Source organism: Phragmites australis, chromosome 16 (genome assembly GCF_958298935.1).
Source record: "Phragmites australis chromosome 16, lpPhrAust1.1, whole genome shotgun sequence".
NCBI lineage: Eukaryota > Viridiplantae > Streptophyta > Magnoliopsida > Poales > Poaceae > Phragmites > Phragmites australis.
The window spans coordinates 745,975-765,651 of NC_084936.1; the positions used below are offsets into that span (position 1 = coordinate 745,975).

General features: G+C 45.1%; 2 protein-coding genes across 4 annotated transcripts; both read right to left on the minus strand.

The window, feature by feature from the left end:
* Positions 1-2,811: 2,811 nt before the first annotated feature.
* LOC133896195 (phytolongin Phyl1.1-like) lies at positions 2,812-4,764 on the minus strand. 2 transcript variants are annotated; one of them, XM_062336745.1, is made up of 2 exons: positions 4,471-4,764; positions 2,812-4,264 (listed from the first exon to the last, which is right to left on the minus strand). In XM_062336745.1, exon 2 carries the CDS (start codon positions 4,040-4,042, stop codon positions 3,206-3,208), a length of 837 nt encoding a protein of 278 aa, XP_062192729.1. In that variant the 5' UTR covers positions 4,043-4,264; positions 4,471-4,764; the 3' UTR covers positions 2,812-3,205. The 2 variants fall into 2 exon arrangements, with proteins under 2 accessions (XP_062192729.1, XP_062192730.1); XM_062336746.1 differs by having other exon boundaries at positions 4,348-4,764.
* A 7,492-nt stretch (positions 4,765-12,256) lies between these two features.
* LOC133895270 (glycosyltransferase BC10-like) lies at positions 12,257-14,916 on the minus strand. 2 transcript variants are annotated; one of them, XM_062335444.1, is made up of 3 exons: positions 13,904-14,916; positions 12,564-13,248; positions 12,257-12,480 (listed from the first exon to the last, which is right to left on the minus strand). In XM_062335444.1, the coding sequence occupies exons 1-2, from the start codon at positions 14,468-14,470 to the stop codon at positions 12,607-12,609; spliced, it is 1,209 nt and encodes a 402-aa protein (XP_062191428.1). In that variant the 5' UTR covers positions 14,471-14,916; the 3' UTR covers positions 12,257-12,480; positions 12,564-12,606. The 2 variants fall into 2 exon arrangements, with proteins under 2 accessions (XP_062191428.1, XP_062191427.1); XM_062335443.1 differs by having other exon boundaries at positions 12,257-13,248; positions 13,904-14,915.
* Positions 14,917-19,677: the final 4,761 nt, after the last annotated feature.

Below are 19,677 nucleotides of genomic sequence, written 5' to 3' on the forward strand. Positions count from 1 at the left end.
TCAGGAAACTATAATTATGTCATATGATCATATCTGCTATGAAGAAGTAGTTCACCTCTGCTCACCCCTGTCCAATTATGATCACAAGTATGTAACAACGATCAAAGAAATAATGAATTACGATCTATGTTTAGAAGTACATGATTACAATCCGACAATGAGTAAATCACAATCCTCAACCCAATAATTAAGATCATACTTATGTCCTTTGGTGTAAAATCATTGGGCAAAGACGTATTTATAGTGCTAGTTATGAACTGGTCATTCGTAATGAAATAATGGCAATAGAAAGTGTGAATTAACGACAAATCGCAACTCCTTGTTTGGGACATCGTAACTCACCAGTTTTAGGATCAAAATTAGGGGTGTGCGCTCTTGTGAAATTCATGATATCATGAGTTGTAACTCGAAGTGTTTGATCAAATACAATTGTAACTCACTTAGTGGTGTGCGCTCTTGTGAAATTCATGATATTATGAGTTGTAACTCGAATTGTTTGATCAAATACTATGATTTGATGCCACTATGAACAGCGCACTTGCTACAATACTCGCTACAGTATCCAACTGCAAAATACTGTTTATCCTCTCGCAGATTACTGTTTCCCTCTAACTTCACCAATCTGTATTCTGGTGCGAGGGTGCTCAGGGTTTGAGTTTTTCACTAGTTGGTTGGATGGTGCGAGGGTGCTCAAGGTGACCTGTGGGCAGTGCGCATGTTGCCTACGTGTAACCGCAGAATAACAATGTTAAAATTTGAGCAGACTATCCATTAATCCATACACTCTTGTCTTGGACGAATTGGAACATGACAGTTCATGCTGTCTTTGATGATTAAGCAACGCTAGCTAAAGTAGTAGTATACTATGCAGATCAATGGAGTAGAGACAACCCATATTTCAATGGCGTCATACATCTCTCTAAAGCAATACAATACACTCGCATTCCGTCTCTCCTGGTGCGTTCGGTCAGGAATATCCTTGCAGTCTTGCAGAGGAATGGAGTGCATAAATTTCACAACTCCGAGAAATATTGAAATTTGCCAGTATCCTTTCCTGCTATAAAAATGTATATCCGAATTCTAAACAGAGAAATTGGTTCCTAGCTAAACCCTCCAGACACAAAAGAACTACATATGGTCAGATATGGGCGCGGTCTCCAAAGTACAATCTTAGTATCTGACTCTGACCACGGATATATCTACCGCCCTAGGAACTACATATGAAGTTACCTGACATCAAATTCAAAATAGTTTGGCTACATGAATAAATGCTAAAACATATCTTATTTGTGGGTGCATGCAGTATATCCTAACAAATGGAGTAGTTACTCGGACAAAGCACCAAGATCATACGGAAAAGGAGTGTATATAGTATAGGCTTTGTTTTTTGAGATCCAGTATAGGCTTTCGATGACATGTAGGGCGAAAAGGGGAGAAAAAGAGGACAGGCTCGAGTTTGCTGTGCTTCGGCTGGAATGGAGGCCTAGCTCTCTCCTACTATTTCAGCCCAACCCATTCTGATGGAGGTCGACTCCCTTTTCTTTACTTTTGCTTTCGCTTTCTGATCACTCCTCCACTCTTCGACTCTTCCAGTTACATGAAAAAGAAGAAAAGAAAAGAAAAGTGATCAGAAAACATCTCTTCCAGTTACATGCTAATATCTCTTTCCAGTTTACATCTAGCTGTTGCTGGTGTTCGTGGTGGTATGCAGTAGATAGAGTTTAGCGTATGGGATGCGATTTATGGTGCCCTACGGCTCCTGCCGATCAGGGTGTCGTCGAAGGAGCCGCACGCCGGCGTCGTTTTCCAGCCGTCGGTCGCCTCTTGCAGCCTTGGCCGTCCACTGACGACATGAGCAGCAGAGCAGGGTTCACTCTTCACTGCATGGCCGTCGTCAGACCGATGCCACTACGTTCTGCAGCTCCGGAAGCGCGGCGCTTGGATGAGTTCTTGAAGAAAGCATTAGTGCTAGTTGGTTAATTGTTCCAGGATTTTTTGAGGTGGTAATTACACGCTAATGCTGCAGGTTCAGGTTCTACTCCACACGGTTGAGCCCAACGACACCATGTCCGGGAAATGCTGTTCATATCAATCGTATCAGGATCTCATGGAAAAGCAAGACGATCATGTCAAGATTGTAGGCACACGAGGACTACTCATCACTTTCCAAGCTTCACCAATCATGGTGGTGCGACAACTACAAAGAGACGAATGCAATCGCAGCTGGTACAATGGATTTGAAACCCCTGCAGTACTGTAGTTTTCGAGCCTCGCCAAAGAACACTGAGCCTGCAGATACTGCAATTTGCCATGCACTACTGATAGAGCGGAGGATATCATCACATGATCAAACTCCTTCCAATATTGAGCTCCATATGGATGCTATTACAAGCGAACACCGCAGTAGTGAAGGCAAACCAATCTATTCTTTCTCCCAATGGATAATCTAAGAAGGGAACCCGCCATTCAGATAAAATGCAGACAAAAGAGCTGCTTGTGATGCAGCATGAAGGCAGTCTGATGCATTTAATTGAACTCTCCACAACTGCGGAGCACAATGCTATCTTCATTCCTGGAAGCTAACAATCTAGAAAAAAACACTGTGAGAAATAACAAATTCACGAGCATTCTTGCAGAAATCTTCTTCATACAAAGCTGTCTCATCCAACAACAAGCATTCTTTTGGTATAAACATATATAAGGCGTGAAAATATCCATTGTATCAGAAGTTCAGAACCACAACTTTGCAAAAGCTCGACTAAATTTTCCATGAGAGCAGAAATCTACAGAAAAGCCGCAAAGGGCAACATGAAGACATGTTTTTGAGGCATATACTGCAGCAAGGTATATCATCTGCACAAATAGTACCAAAGGAATCATAAATTACACAAGATTTGTAAACTTTAATACACCAGGATCACGTGGGCACAAAATTTATGAAAAACCCTACCAATTTCTCATGTACAAGAGGTGAAGCATATGTACATGCCCATGACATCAAGCCTCCATTTTCATTGTCTGACAGTGAACATATTGTTGTCTAGTAATTTAGCTTCCACCATAATTTTCACCGGGTCCATCTCTCCATTCGCCATCTACTTAGCTTATATTTACCTTTCTCAAAAGGAAGATATCAAACCTCACCACATCCAAAGCCTTCTCAGTTCCTCAAAAGCTATACAACTCATGCAAAGATCTCATGCCATCACCCAGAAACACACTGGAAACCCTTGCAGATGGCCAGCCAAGCAGCAAACAGCACCAGGCAGATGACGACATCGACAATGATGATGATCTTCACATGGCGCATCCACAAGGACCGAGATGGCTGCTGCCGTCGCAGTCTGGATTGGCTTGAACTCCGCTCCAACGACATGCCGCCGACCTCCTCTGTTGGCATATCTATTCTCACCCCCCTAGTCCCATGATGCTCATCATCGCCATCCCCAGCTGGCATCGCTTTATCCTTCGCCTTTCTCTTCTCCTTCCTGCTCCCACTCTTCCCCAGCAAAGGCACCTTCGACGACGTGCAGGTGGAACTGTCATTTGATCCTCCCCTGTCTGCACTTTCCTCGAGGACGAACGCGGCACGGGGCATCTTCTCCAGCGAAGCCACCAGCCTCTGGACTGCTGGTACCAGCGAGTCATGGAAGCCATTCCTATTCGCATTCCTGAATACATCTCGCATGCGCTCCAGGAATTGCAAGGCACCCACATTCCCGACACTCGGGTCAATGATCGCGAAGAACGTGTGCCCGTCAGCCATCAAGTAGCCGAAGCTCCTTGACCCCGAGGTGTGGATGTAATGCCGGTGGTGCGAGGGCGCGTTCTCCAGGCAGAGCGCGGCCGTGGACTCCATCTGCGGATCGCCATCCTTGCTGTTGTAGCAGTAGATGACCTTCCTCCCCTTGGCAATGCAGCAGTAGACTGTGTTGTCGGCCGACGAGCTCATCCGCGGGTCCTCCTCGGCGATATCCACCTCAAGGGGCTTGTTGGCGCGCGCCGACACGAGCTTGACTGACTTGGATCGGCGAGGATTCATCAAAGTCTCCGGATCAACCCACCCGCCTTTGTTGCCGACACCAACAAGGCAACAGCAACTTGCCCCAATTCAACAGCATAGGAATCAGGGCCCTTGTCTGTCACACAATCCAGAGCTGGCGCAACGACAAATCGCGGCTGAATCCGGCGGCAATCAAGGCCAGTTCTCTTCTCGCCGGCGACTGACACCTCGGCGGACAACGGCGGAATCACGGATCAAGAACTGCAAATCAGCAGGCCACAGTCAGCATCCACCCAGTTCCACCCCACCCTAACCCGATACAACATCCGCCCCCATCGCCAAACCTGAATCCGGCGTCAAGAAACAAGAAAAGGACACTCCTTTCTTCATCAATCACTCGCGGCACAGGCTGAAGAATGCGCCAAGGAAAAGAAAAGAAAAGAAAAGAAGAAACACCGGGACAATACCTGGAGAGAAGGAAAAAAATGGCGCGGAGGACGGACTGGAAAGCTGCGGCGAAGGAAGCAATCGTGCCTCGGATGGGGAGGTGGAGCAGTGGGGAGGGGGATGCGAAGCGAGGAGGAGGCGAGGGCGTGTCGTTAAGCAATTGGGGAGAGAGGGGGATTGACGACCGGGCAACAAAACGGAGGAGAAGAAAGCAATTAAGCAAGCAAAGCCAGGAATGGATCAATGTAATGGAATAATCTAATAGGGGAAATGGATTAAGAATGCCACGCGGTTTGAGCACACGTTTCTAAAAGCCACTTGTGCCGTGATGTTCTACTCTACTCGATCCAAATTAATTGTTTTATGCTACTTTTAAGCTTTCTACGGAACAGAACGATGATTATATTTAAGTAATGACAGTGATTACAACCTTGATCTGAAAAAGATCCTAGAAATTAACTAGATTACATAAATATAGGTACTAATTCTCGTCTCTGTGTACGGCATGGACATCAAATGGATTTTATTGTCTCACTGCTCTTCAGGATGCCCGCGAGCTGGTGAAACGGTGTTAGTCGTGTCAGTACCACGGCCAAAATACCAACCTGCCTGTCCAGGTACTGCAAACCATACCACTCTTTTGGCCGTTCGCTGTCTAGGAGCTCGATATCGTGGGATCGTTCTCTAAAACTTCATGTGGTTTTGAGTTCCTGTTCGTAGCAATCGACAAGTTCACTGAGTGGATTAAGGCTGAACCCGTTAGAAAGATCACCGCCATAGCGGCGATTAAGTTCATATGGGAGCTGGTAGTGCGGTTTGGTAGTCCGAACCGTATAACCACGAACAACAGAACTCAATTCACCAGTAGTGCTTTCCAAGACTACTACAATAAAATCGGGACCAAGGTTTGCTAAGCGTCTGTGGCTCACCCCTAAAGCAATGGACAAGTCGAGAGGGCAAACAGGATGATACTGTAAGGTCTCAAAACCCGGGTGTTCGACCGGCTTATGAGCTATTTGAGACGTTGGGTAGACGAGCTCCCCGCAGTACTCCGGTTGCTACGAACAACCCCTAGCCGGGCCACAGCCGAAACCCCTTTCTTCTTGGTCTTTGGCGTGAAAGCCATGCTCCCCTCTAAAATCGCCCTCCAGTCAACCCAAGTCAGCAACTACTCGGACGTCGACCAGGTGGCACGACGAGAGGACGACATAAACCTGATCGAAGAGTTCCACGACCGAGCTCTAATTCGAACTGCCCGATATCAGCAGAGCCTCAGACGCTACCACGACCGGAAGGTGCGACAACGAACACTGGCCGTAGGCGACCTCGTCCTCAAGCAAATTCAGAATAAGGCCGGTCAGAGTAAACTCTCCCCCAAATGGAAGGGACTCTACAAAGTGGTCGATATCACCCAACTTGGAGCGGTCAGGTTAGCCATGGAGAACGGCCTTGAACTACACAACTCCTGAAATATCACCCTGTTGCGTAGGTTATGGGTATATGGTCGCTCGAAAACGGGCTTGTTTCTCTATTTTGTAGGACCTTCTAGATGAGCGTGGAATATGACCTGTAAGTTCTCAAAATAAAAATGAATAAGACTCCCTATTTTGCAGGACCTCCCTATTCGTAATAGGGCCCTTGTAGATTGGCCCCCCAACAGCGATACGCGACCGTGCTTAAAACGACCACTACCGAACCTAGCGACCAGGGGTGCCACAAAACAAGGCGGCCTGAAACGCGGTGATAGGACCACCAGCCCTTGCTCAGGCTGAGCACTGGTCGCCACCCACAACCTGTCAGGCTACGACCCACTCTACATGCACAGAACTTGACTGACGAGTGAGATGAGGCAAGCAGGGGCAACTCATCACTTCAAACACAGGAGGGAAGCCTCCAAACAATGGCCTGAGCCAATCAGCCCAAGAAGCCGCGGGACTCCCTTAGGATCCTTCGGCCATCGGCAAGGGCCTAGGAGGGGGCCAGAACAAAGATGAACACCGTATGACCCCAATAACTTTCATTCATGAGGAGGATAGGTTACAAGCCGACTAGTTACACCCGATCGGGCTAACTATCCCAATACTTACCTACCCTATCCTCTCTAACTCTAGTAATTAATGCGATGTTGGCATATAAAGACCATCGTAGCGCCCTGAAGACCCCCCTTCCGCTTCTCCCACTCTTCCTCTTCATTGATCTCCTTCTCCAGAAGGTCCAAATTGATCCCCTCCTCATCATCAGAAATATCGATGACATCAGTCGGGGGAACCGCCCGGGCAGGAGAGCGGGACGGCCCTGCAGAGGATGGCTTTCTGTAGAACGGCGTAAGCTTGTCGCGGGCGCCAATTGGGCAAGTATTAGCTTCGATCTTGCGATTGTGACCATGACAAAAGCCTCGTCCGGAAGCACCGCGGCAGGAGGATCCTGGGTGGAAGGTAAATCTCCCTCCGCCGGTTCATCCAAAATCATCAACCTCCCCAGCTATGAAGGAGGGGAATGTGCCATGGCCTCAGGGTCTGCCTACACGATGAAGTCGAATACAGGACGAGATGAGGACCTGGGTTCTTGGCGCAAAAAGCTTGAGGATAAGAAGGAAGACAAGGGGATGACTCGAAGAACCCTCTAACATCCATCCTTTAAAGGACCGCACAGCACCACAACCCACAAAATTCAAATTGCTCGAAACCCGAGGGGGTACGCAGAGGGAACCAAGAGTCCTTCAGGACCAACGACAGCCAACGACACTCTCTCTCTCTCTCTCTCTCTCTCTCTCTCTTCCCCTTGGACATTTAAAACCCTCCCCACGTGATGCAGAGCTCAAAGCTAAACTTTGTGAACAGACGACGTCAATGACCACTCCCTGGGCAAACTATGTTTTGCCTGAGGCCCAAATGGTGAGATCAGGCCAGGCCGCAGTCACGGGAAAGTTTGGGGGCTACTGTCAGCGTATTAAGTAAAGAAGTACCTTAACTAAACGGATCCCACAAAGGGTGTAAGCAACAGGGGAACACACTTTTGGAAAACTGGTCATTCGGGCGACTAAGATAGGATTAATGTGGCTAGGACAAGACCTCCCGTGACTAGCCCCACTAGTCACAGGGCCAGATTTGATACACCCATCCGAGGCGCCGTTGCTGGAATGCGCTCAAATGCATTTCGTCACCAGGCGCCGGCTCCAATGGATAAAGTCATGGGTGGTACAAGGGAGGTAGTATTGTCCCATCCCGTAGAGATAAAAGGCTACGAGGTGAGGCTTCGCATGCTGGCGCAATGCCGGGTGGTAGGTAGGACGTTATTGGGAACGGTGTGGATATGCAAGTGGACAATAACGGTGCAGAAGGGTATCGATCCATCTCGTCGCATTAAATGCTACGAATGAGGACTCTTCAGGTCTGGTCACGACAGCGCACGACGGTATGGCATACTATGCCAACCGGGCAGGTGGGCATGCCTGATCCTCCATAATGATGATTTGAGTTAGATATTAGAACAAGCAGAGGCCATGTTGTAGGGCCCACATGTAAGTCCTCATCTGTAACTAATTGAGATCTACTATATAAAGGGATGAGGACCCCATTCAAGGAGGAGAGGGCTACGAACAACCAGCTAGAACATCATCTGTAACTAATTGAGATCTACAATAACACAAACATAAGACGTAGGGCTGTTATTCTCCGGGAAACCCAAACCTGTATAACCCCTTGTGTCTCCGAACCCATTGCCTACATATAGACACGCCCAGTTTCTGAAATATGGTTCACGCACCCACTGTCCAGCATACCCCGGAATCACTGTCAGATATTTACCCTCGACAAAGCTGGTGGTACTGAAGGTGATGATAATTGTGAGGAACCATCTAAACATTATTCTAATTAATCATTAAGTCGATGTGTGTGTGAGAGCTAATGAGAGAGTGAGAGAGAGAGAGGGAGGCGATTGACCACTTAACCAAAGCCTTTATATGCTGGCAGTCAGACCACGGATAGCTACGGTCGGACCGCGGGGAAATCCATGTGGCAACCCCATGGCAGCACAACTGACGGTTAGACCGTGGGTGACCCCGGTCAGACCACGAGGAAGTTATTTTGCTAAAATTTTCCTAAGTCTCCCCTCACCATCCTCCTTATATTCTCTTCCTTCTCCAAAGTGTTTAGGGAGTCTCCAAGGTTCTCTAAACCATCTTCAAGGTATTTAGAACATGTTTAACTAGTTTTCGATAGATGAATACGCATAAATACATGCGATAAGGATTACGCATGCTTAATTATGTAATTAACATTTTTGGGACGTGATAATAATTTACTTTCTGTAACTACTTTATCTATATATCATTGTATTGTACTAATTTTTTTTTCCATTTTATAGGTTGCATGTGGCGTGGATACTATGCAAACTACATTTTAAGCATCGATTATTACTTCCTTAAATAGTGATTGATGGTATGTGACTGTGTTTCTAGTTTTTGTATGGACAGTTCGATAAATTTATTAATTTGATGTACTACTTATGTAATATGTGCATATATTCGATGAAACAATTGTATGGTCATACTCGTATTGCTATTAATATCTATTTATTTTTTAAAAAATATCCAAAATATAGCAAAGGTCATGCCAAATTTTTTCCTTATTTTTTACAAAATTTTCCCCTATGTATGATATATGCAAGGAGTAGATAGTATGATTAAAAAAAACATAGCTAATATCATGTCATATTTATTTATATTTTTCCTGAATTTTTTGTTATTTTTTATGTTTTTTATTTTCCTTGAACTTCATAAAAATTCAAATAATGCGTTCGGTAACCGCCAAAATTCGATCGGTTATCGTCAAAAAACACTCGAATTTCAACTAGTTCGGTTATCATCAAAATGATCGACAAATCGTAGAAACCACTCGGTTCCAGTCCAATTCGACCAAATTTTAGCACCGATTTGCAAATTTGACCAATTAAATTTGTACGAATTTTTACTAAATTTCGAGCAGTTATCACGATAACCACGTTTTTTTGGGTAACTATCATGTCTCGATTTTTATGCGCCAAACGAATTTGTAAAGCCTGCCTTGCCTCTGCCTTGCCTTTGAAGCGTTCAAAATACTTCGCAGCCCTGGTCGCTGTCAGTTCGCCACCAAATGAATCCATCGTGATCGATGTGGATGGTTGATTCTTTTTTTCTTTCCTTGGGTTCGTTTTTCCAATCATGCTGCTTAATCTGACTTGGTCATGACTCAGGATTTGTAGATGTTAATCCCACGAGATCAGAGTGAAGAAATTGTTCTACAGTAGTCCCTGTTTGTATTTTGGAGATTTGTCTTGCCGTCAACTCGTAATCTTTTCGAATTCGTGCTGGATTTGAACTGTATCTTGTAGACTCATGCATTCTAAAGATGCCCTCGGTATTGTAAGAGTCATCCTCTAGAACTGAGATAGAGGAAACAAGAAGAGGCAGCAAACCACCTTTCTGTCCAATCTTTCTCACCAACCTCTGGATAAGCATGCATCCAGCACACATTAGCAAGAACTGAGATAAACGAAAGGAAGAAGTTTGGAAGAGGAAAATGATGCATCCTCCAATCTTTCTGCAGGAGGTGATAATGATATCATATGCCAGTGGAAGTGCACCTTTGGGAGGAAGCCGTGTTCATCGGTGCAACTGGAACACCTTTGAATTGTGATTTGCAGGGCTAAAAAGCAGGGTTTGGTGCAGCTACACTCACATGAAAAAAAAATTTGGAAAAGAAATGCATGGCTGTACCAGACCCCGATCCTTCGCATTGGAGGATTCTTGTTTTTTTTTTTTTCAGAGGAGGGAGCCAAGCAACAGCAAAGCAACTGATGACGGTAACAACAGTAATGTAACTAATTCACACCAGTGTTACCTAGATACTTGTATCTATTTTTTCTTTTACCGAATTGGATATTTAAATCCGAGTCAAATTTTAACACATGTGTCGGATTCGAAGTTATATTTCACATTTTTAATTTTTCTTTACCGAATCGACACTGAATATAATTCGGATTCCAACACCCGTGTGTGTCAGGTAACACTGATTCGGCCTGAAGAATCACTGAAACCAGCCAGTGTTCGATTTACTGACGGCTGGGCATAGGAAGCTTCGGCCTTGGACCGATGGATAGCAGGTTGGGCTCAAATGGTGGTCCGTATGGGCCTTCACATGGGGCCAGACGTTACACCAGAGGCAGGATGCAGGGTTTCTTCTTCACGAGTTGTTGTGTCTTCTCCTTTGCCTCCTCCTCCTACTTCACCGATCACTGCAAATGCAAATGGATTATGGACGTGGATCTAACCTAGAACACATACTAATCCTACTACTCCTTTTTGAAATTTGTGGCAAATGGACTGCACCCCAATCTTATCGGGTGTTTGGTTTGAGGGATAAAGCCATTCTAGATGGGATGATCCATCGTAGGTTCATCCCATGAATTTTGATGTGATGATATCATCCAATCATGTTTACACTAATCATGTGTTTGTAGAAAATGAAGTGATGATGGATCAATCCATTCCATTCCTTAAACCAAATCGTATGGGCAGAGAATGATACAGTGATGGATCACCTCGTTCCTCGAACCAAACACCATGTTACTGAATATCTCCTGTCATCTAGTAACAACCATACATACAACTGATACAAGTAAGCATAGTTGACACGTTCTCTCACTTTCCAATGGATGATAGAGTGATATCAGAAGAAAGAATCTACGCATCCCAAGCTGGAAGCTACTGAAGCATCACTTGTTCAGGAAGCTCCATCACACTACTAGGATAAGGCACGTGTTGCCAGGGATTCTTCTGCCTACTCGAACTGGTCCAACTGAAAGACCTGGCCATGCTCACCCTATCACTTGTCTCTCTTTTATATAGAAATAAAGATATTATATTCTCCTTTTGCAAAATCATTCGGGAACAACCAAGTTGAGTGATTCTTTTTTTTCTCTTTTCAAATTTCAGAAGACATCACTTTCACCCCATCTTATTTATAGCCCAAAATGTGCTAGGTCACCGAACAAACTCATGATACACAGCAACAGAATAGTCAGGGCACAAGATCCAGAACAAAGCCACTTTCGACCAATCTCAAAGACACCCCTCTTCACAAATAAAAAAAAAAACCCAGCAATACCATTATTCTCACGACAAAAAAACACACCAGCAGTACTAAGACACAAAAAAAATAGCACACCAGAATTTCCTCCCGAAATATCTAACTGCAAACATACTAAAAACACACACACAAGCTACAGCAAATAAACTATTGCCTGGATCAGAATATGAATAGATTAGATACACAGTACAGATGTCTACTATAATACCATGTTTCATGGACCTGTGCTCATGGATTATACTACTAAACACCAAGGCATGACAAGGCCGTGGACTACACCAGCCTAAACCATGTCCCCCCACCCCATGTTCACCATCCAATCTTAGAATATTTAGCTATCAAATGAAGGCCAATCAAACATGTTCCTGTTTTTTTAATGCGAATAAACACAGGCCATGTTTGAACAGACTAAGAATATGCAACAAAATGGCATACCCGTGTGTGCCTTTCCGAAAGGAGCCTACTTTTTTTTCCCTCTCTGCAAAGACAGCCAGTCTACAAAATTTATGCAAGAATATAGCATATTCTGCTGCTTGCATCCATATACTTCAATATCTAGCTTTTCTGTACCTAAGCATCATCGACCCAACAACCAATGACAAGCTGTTACTTCAAGATTTAGAGACTGGAGGTTAAGTACACAGGGACATGCCGACATCTGGCAATGCCAGACTTGAAGTAAAGCAATGATTGATTCATAGGTTATATTCACATAAATTAGTATCTGACCAAGTCATTACAGTAGAGGGGGGGGGGGGGGAGATCTACCACATAACTATGATATATTAAAAAGAATGGGACGTGAAAGAAATGTCCTCTCCTTTCGTAGTGCCATCTGTCGATTTACTCGGGGATCAGCTTCAGGATAAGTGAAGCAATTTTCGCTGTCCCACACAGCATCATCTGCGAGAGACGTATCGATCAAAAGACACCTCTGATCCATCTATAGTGAGACACATGTTGCCGACTCCAATCTAATATTGTACCTAAATTTCTTGGCCGGTATGCCAATGAAGCATGGTGAACAGCTCAGAAGTCCAACACAGTTGAAGTGAGGTTCATCAACGGTCCCAAGGCACTTGGAGCGAACTTCCTAGCGAAGAGGTAGCAGACAGAAGTGGATTTTGAGTTGTAAGTGCATAGCGTACCATTATTCCTGATGGCCTGGATGAACCCTTCTGAGATGCTTGAAGCACCATATCTAGCTGGATGCGGGCCTCCTCTTGACCAATCAACCCATGTGATAGTCCTGTTGGCGTTGAGGGACCCATGGAACAAATGAAGATAAGTTGGTATGTAATGCTCATCCGGATAACAAGATGGCCTACAATGCTTTCTGAAGATTGAGTAGTATTTGTGGTCTGCTACTATCTGCACAGCCAATTCACGGTTAAGCTCAAACCACTCCGATCCTTTTCTCCATTTATCCGGGAGGATGTGAGGAGCCATGCGACGGTTGTACCGGCCAGCACTTTGAGGGGTGTCAATGTTATAGGACTCAACAAAACTGTGTGCGGAGTTTATGAGGTACTCATAGATAGTTGGGAAGTTGAACAAAGGAATGCAGCTCTCTGAGAGCAGCACAAATCGCTCATTTGAGAAATCCAACAAGGCATTGGCCAGCAGCCGCTTCTCAGCATCCACAAGGGTTATCGATCCCCAAGACACTTCCTGCATTGGCAAGAAATAAATATTAGAATATGGAACAACGCTGTCCATCCATCAAGGGCTAAACTGCAAGCGCACAAAGGAGAAATGCACGCATTGCATTGAAATTTGAAGGTGGTACTTTAGCACAAAAAGAAAAGGGAGAGTGATATATCACACCAAAAAACCTACTTTATAGAACATATAGTCGTGACGGTAGGACAACCCAAATTTCTTGACCAATCATTTACTAAATAATTTAACCGGAATATTTGTCAAGCAAGAATCTCATCATCAGTCATCTGATATTCGTGAACACCACTAGTAGCTGAACAAATCAAGTAGTTTACCAACCTAGCATGGGGGCAAGCAAGCATATCCCCCCTAGACCAAATCCTCCCCCATTTTGACACCCACACCACACACACACACATCCCAATCAACATGAGCACATGGCAGCCACCAACTAGCACGACAACCGGCCACCAAGGCACCAGCTATCCAATCAATCAGAATTTTTCTTCACCAAGACAATAATGTGATGCTAATTCTCAAGGTAATAAGCTGTTCGATTGCAATGGACTAGGGAAGATTCATTCTAATGAGAATGAATGGGTTAACAAGCGGCTGATTGAATGAACGAGCTGAAATGCCTAGAAGAGAAGAAAGCGAAGCTGACCTCGCTGGGGATCTGTCGGCCGTAGAATGCGGAGTTCTTGGAGACGTTGAGCTTGTAGTCCGGCAGCGTGTGGACGTAGACGGAGTAGAGCCCCTGGTGTCCGCGGAAGAACTTGTCCCAGAGCGGCGCGAACGGGAGCGGGCCGCGGGTCATGAAGAGGAAGGCGACCTTGGGCACGCGCTGGAAGGGGAACTCGTCGGTTTTAGGCACGAGGGAGGCCCGCCAGAAGAGCTCCTCGTCGGACATGGAGTGCGCGAGGTGCTGCGGGTGGACGAAAGCCTTGAAGGCGAGGCCCAGGCCGCAGTCGCGGTCGCGGTCGCAGCCGTAGGTGGTGGCCGGGAAGAAGAGCTCGGCGTGGGAGTTGTAGTAGTAGCGCGCGACGCTGCCGCTGACGGAGAGGCCGATGACGACGCCGGCCATGAAGATGACCGTGGCGGTGACGAGCTTGAGGAGGCCCGTGGACCAGTCCTTGCGCGGCGTGGGAGGGAAGTAGTCGGACTCGTCGTCCCCGACCCCGGCGGCGCCCCCGCCGCGGGACTTGAGCATCGGCTTGGACTCCCCCCACATCTCCGCGGACTGTCCTCGTCGCCCCAACTCTCAGCTCGCGGCTCGAACCAAGAGACGGACGCGGCGCCGCGGCGAGATTGGGAAAGATCGGGTTTTGAATCCGAAGAGGCCTCCGCCCGATCTCCAACCCGCGGAGAGATCGGAGACGAGACCTGTGGTGTTGGTGCCCCCCAGGCAAAAAAGGATAGGCCTTTCCTTTATATCGCCGCCGCAGACGCAGCTCAGCACGCGGAGGAGGAGGAGGAAGGGGGAGAGAAAGCTTCGCTGCTAAGGACGGAGGCAGAGGAGGGAAGCACGTGGAGGGAGGAGGAGGAGGAGGAGGAGGTCGCTGTCGATTGGTGGACGCAGCTGTGCTGTGCTGAAGGGAGTAGTGAGGGACGCGGGTCGTGTATTTATGGCATCCCCACAGCCGCAAGATTTGTCGATGAGGTCGCCGCGGACGGCGAGAGAGACGACGGAGAGGGTGGGGGGAAGGCAACGTGGGCGTGAGAAAAAGTCTGCCGGTGGACCAGGCATTCGTCAGGGTCATGCATTGCCGCCGCGTATCAATCTTCAATCGTCTGGAATGGTCGGCTCGCGACATTTCTTCTTCCCATGTCAATTATCAATTATGTGGTTTCCTCCACGAGAAAAGACAGCTTCCGTTGCCGGCTGCCTGCGGCCGCATCTTCGGCGTTGGCACTCGGTGCCGCCGTCGTCGGAGCTGCAGGCTGTTGTTCTAGTGTGTGCTGCACTTTAATTTCTCTGCCACCCTGTAGCCGCCGCCGTCTCGCCGCTGATATACAATATCAATCCGCCATCACCTCCTCCAGCTCAGCTCAGATTTGGTTTAATAATCATGATTCTTCATAATTATTAAAATTATATAAATTTATCAAAAAATTTATATGATCAAATTAAACAGTGACTTTACGAATATATGTTCCCTCGAGATTCTATCATAAACTAAATATTTGATAAATATAGAAAATATATTGTAATGTTTCATAATCCACTAACTTAAATCAAGAGAACTAGAATAAGGTATTCATCAAACTAGTCTTAACATAAGTATTAATTAAGTCAAAGCAATTACGAATATGTTGATAAAAAATATAGCATTTCATAGTCTACATGATTCATAAAATTACCAAATTTTATCTGTAGTAAAACTAGCTTACTTTAAATATTTCATATCAAAGCATCAAGATGAGCCTAAGATTAAAAGTTTGCTCCACACAACTACTCAACTTAATCCAAATTTAAATCTAACAAGAGAAAATACTAAAGACGTACAAATCAAAGCTCAATTACTATGATTATCTTACAAAATAAGATACAAAACAGATACAATAAAAGTACGATAGAGTATATACATAGGCAACTTCCCATCATATAATATCATAGGGATGTTACACTCTATGCTCTATTCTCAAATACGCAAATCTGGTTGCATCAAGATACTCGGTGAAGATTATAGCACTGGTGTTTTCACACAAAAGTGACACACTCTTGAAATCCAATCCAAAATCCCTCAAGGTAATAACAATCCATAAAATCTGATAACAACAGCCAGCAGCAGCAACGTATTTAGCTTCAACAGTTAACTGCGCAACACTAGACTATTTGCAAGAAGACCAACAAACAAAAGAGGTACCCAAGAAATAACAAGTACCTACTCCTCCTATCAATTCTACAACCAGCAAAATTCACATCCGAAAAATATCGAAGAGAGAGAAGAAGATGCAGAAAACTAAATACTATACTCAAAAGTGTCCTTGGTGATGCTTGGAAGTGGGCACATAAACAGACGATGAAGTGGATATCAGGTCTTGTCGCCGTCAGGTACAGGAGGGAGCCAATCATGCTCCTGTACTCTCGTTGATCTACCTACTCACCATCTTCATCCAGATAAAGCATGGTCGAGATAGCCATCGGTGTTTCCAAGGGCTTTGCGTCACTCATGTCGAATTTCTTCAGCAAGTTCTCAGTGTACTTTGTCTAGTGGACGAATGTAACTTGTTTGCATTGCTTGATTTGAAGTTCAAGGAAGAAGTTGAGGTCGTCCATCATCGACATCTCAAACTCTATGCTCATAGTTTCCGTAAACTTAACCACAAGTGCATAAGAAGAGCTAAAAACTGATATCATCCACGTATATCTGAATAAATAGAAAATCTTTGCTATATCTAAATATGAACAAGGTTTTATCCGTCGACCCCATCTTATACTCATGCTTTAGCAAAAATGACTTAAGTTTATCATACCAAATCCTAAGTGCCTGCTTAAACCCATACAAAATTTTCTAAAGCTTGAACACTTTATGTGTGTATTTGGGGTGCTCAAAGCCAGGAGTTGTTTAACATAAACCTCTTCTTCTATAAAGCTATTTATGAAAGCACTTTTGACACCAATTTGATATAACTTGAACCCTTGGGATGTCGCAAATATAAGAAGATGTTAAATCCTGTCAAACTCATTCCGACTCAGACTTATGAACAAAATATTTATGATCTTATTATTGACCTCACACTGTTCGATTTGAACCTGAGTCGTGCGAGCAGCAGAGATCTTATAGTTGGAATCAACTATTTTCTAAATTGCACTTCTTTAACTTAGAAAATAAGCCTCCATACGCACTTTCCAGTACTAAAACTCTCGACCATCAAACCACGAAATATTTTTATTTCTCTCCATGATCGCCTACGGATCACAAAACTGGTTAAGCGAGTGATAAAATCAACTCTGATGTAAGATCAAGAATACCGACTAGAGAGAAGGTAAATAAATGCCTTACCAAATTCTTTCGAATCAGGTAGTCTTCTCATTTATTTCACCTAACGCATTTTTAAACTTAAACGGAAGCAAACTCTAAAAAAAACAAGTAACAATAAAAATATAAATAAAATCATAGTTTTCATTGTTGTATATGAACTATGTTCCAGGCTGCAGGCAGGGAAAAACATTTTCTGCTGCGGTCGTAGCCATTTGGCCATTTGTAAGCAGTGCGCCGACCTGTGATGAGAAACAACAGCATTTTCTGTTGCGGCCGACTGCCGATTCCAACCAGCTTCATTCTCGGGAGGCTAGGTAGCTGGTGCTGACGGAGCAGATGCGATGCAGCTGCGCTTTCCTCTGCCTGCCATGCACGCCACCCTGTAGCCGCCCGCCGCCGCCGCCGCCGTCTTCTTCTTGTCGCGCGCGCGCTGATCCGGTGCTTCATGCTTTTGCTTGCACCATTGAGAAATGATACTCGTGCTCTGTCCAGCTGAGCTCTGATTTGGTTTCAGGCTTTGTTCCATCCCCGGACGTATCTGCATGCGCCTGTCAGCCCGAAAGGGCTCGAGCGACCTGGCGTCGCATCCTCGTCATCGTAAAACAATCAACTATATTATACATTCATCCTCCGCGATCATAATCGTTAATTTTTTAAGATTGCGATCGAGCCTACTGTGGACACGAACGATAGCTGCATGCGTCGACTGCGATTCTACTCCAGCCATCAGTCAATTTGCTTGAACATTGACTGACTGATCGGTGTCAGTCGCTCTGCTCTGCTCCGGTCCACCATCTCTATTCTTTTCTCTTCTCCTCCCTTCTCTACTCTACCATTGCTGTGCCCTGTGCTTGGTCTGCGTCGTTGACCGACCCGCAATTTCAGCGACCTGCCTGCGACCAGAAACGTTCAGCGCCCGTCGACTGCCTGGGCTCATCATTGCTGTGCCCTGTGCAGTCGCAAAATTTGTTTGGTTGCATGCTAGATCATGCGCGGCCTTTTTTGGCTAGCCCAGTACAAGTGTTAAGGTACAAATAAGGACGTATACGACCCACATACATTACACTTACGTCCCACACATAAGTGCTACTTTGACCAACCAGAACATTGAAACCCCTCCTCAAGTTTGTAGGCATGAGGAGGAGCAGCTAAAGCTGTGGTAGCAACCATGTCAAACGGAAGTAGTTCAGAATGAAGAAAGCATCGAGCCACGATCAAAGAGAGTGAAGCATCAAAGAGGCACTAGAAATAGCGACCGTTTGGCTAAGTGTGCAAATGATGCCGCATCATCCCTCTCATAGCGTATCTAACATTAGCAAAATTATTCTAGTTGGAGGAGAGGGAACTACGCTAAGGTGCCGTACGTCCAATCTTTGTGACTTTGGTTCAAATAGACATATGGGTCCGTTTAGTTGCATGTATGATCTAGCATGGCATGTGTCCGCGAGCCAGGCTCATCTCAGTCAGATGATTACATGCAGTAGCACTCCTTAATATTCTTTGAAATACATAAATATCACTTAATACCTACTAATCACATACAAATTTCAAACATTAGTAGAGTACTAAAACAGAATATAGTTTTGATAGATACTATAAATCATGATGCCCTAATCATTACTAAGATGATCATATATGGAGTCCTCGGTTCACTAATCAAGATTTTTTCGGCTCTTTGTGTTTCTTGGGTAAGGAACATCAATGGCCTAATCAAGATCTGGCCACACATCTTTCAATCAACGTTACCAAACATGCTTAGTGGCCGCTATTGCCGCCAAGGGCTAACAGCTATAGCAACTAAACGAGCTATATATAGCGACTGCATGCACGGGCTAACAGCTAACAGCTGTAGCCAGTGCATGCAGTCGCTGGTACTAACATGGACGCTTTTCCAAAGGGAGCTGAAGTCATATGGAGTCTCCATAATGGAGAGCAAGGAGAGGCAGGAAGGAGAAGAATAGAGAGAGGAAGAAGGAGATGAGCCCCTACTACTTTTTCCGCCACTACCGAAAGCTATAGCACAATCTGCAAGGCGATACAACGAGTGGAGGCAAGATGAAGACGACAATGGTTAGGGAAGTGTCTGCAGCCGGGAATAGCCTGGCGAAGAGGTGCAACGCGTAGACGATGTCCATGGCACAAAGTCCTACGGAGGGAAACACATCTGCTCGTGAGCATGTGGACAAGAAACATGATGTGTGATGCCAATCTTTTGAAAGAAAGAATGTAGGCGCTATATTCACCACCCCAATATGTTTGCATGGTGATAATTTTCTTGCCAAATTTTGTTTCAACAAGATTATGAAAATTAAGAAAGACTTGAAATACATCTGACTTTTTCTTGATAAGATAGATCCATGTATACTTGCTAAAGTTATTAATAAAACTTACATAGTATGTATGTCTACCAACTGAAATAGGAGATACCCCACACATATGAAAAAGATTAGCT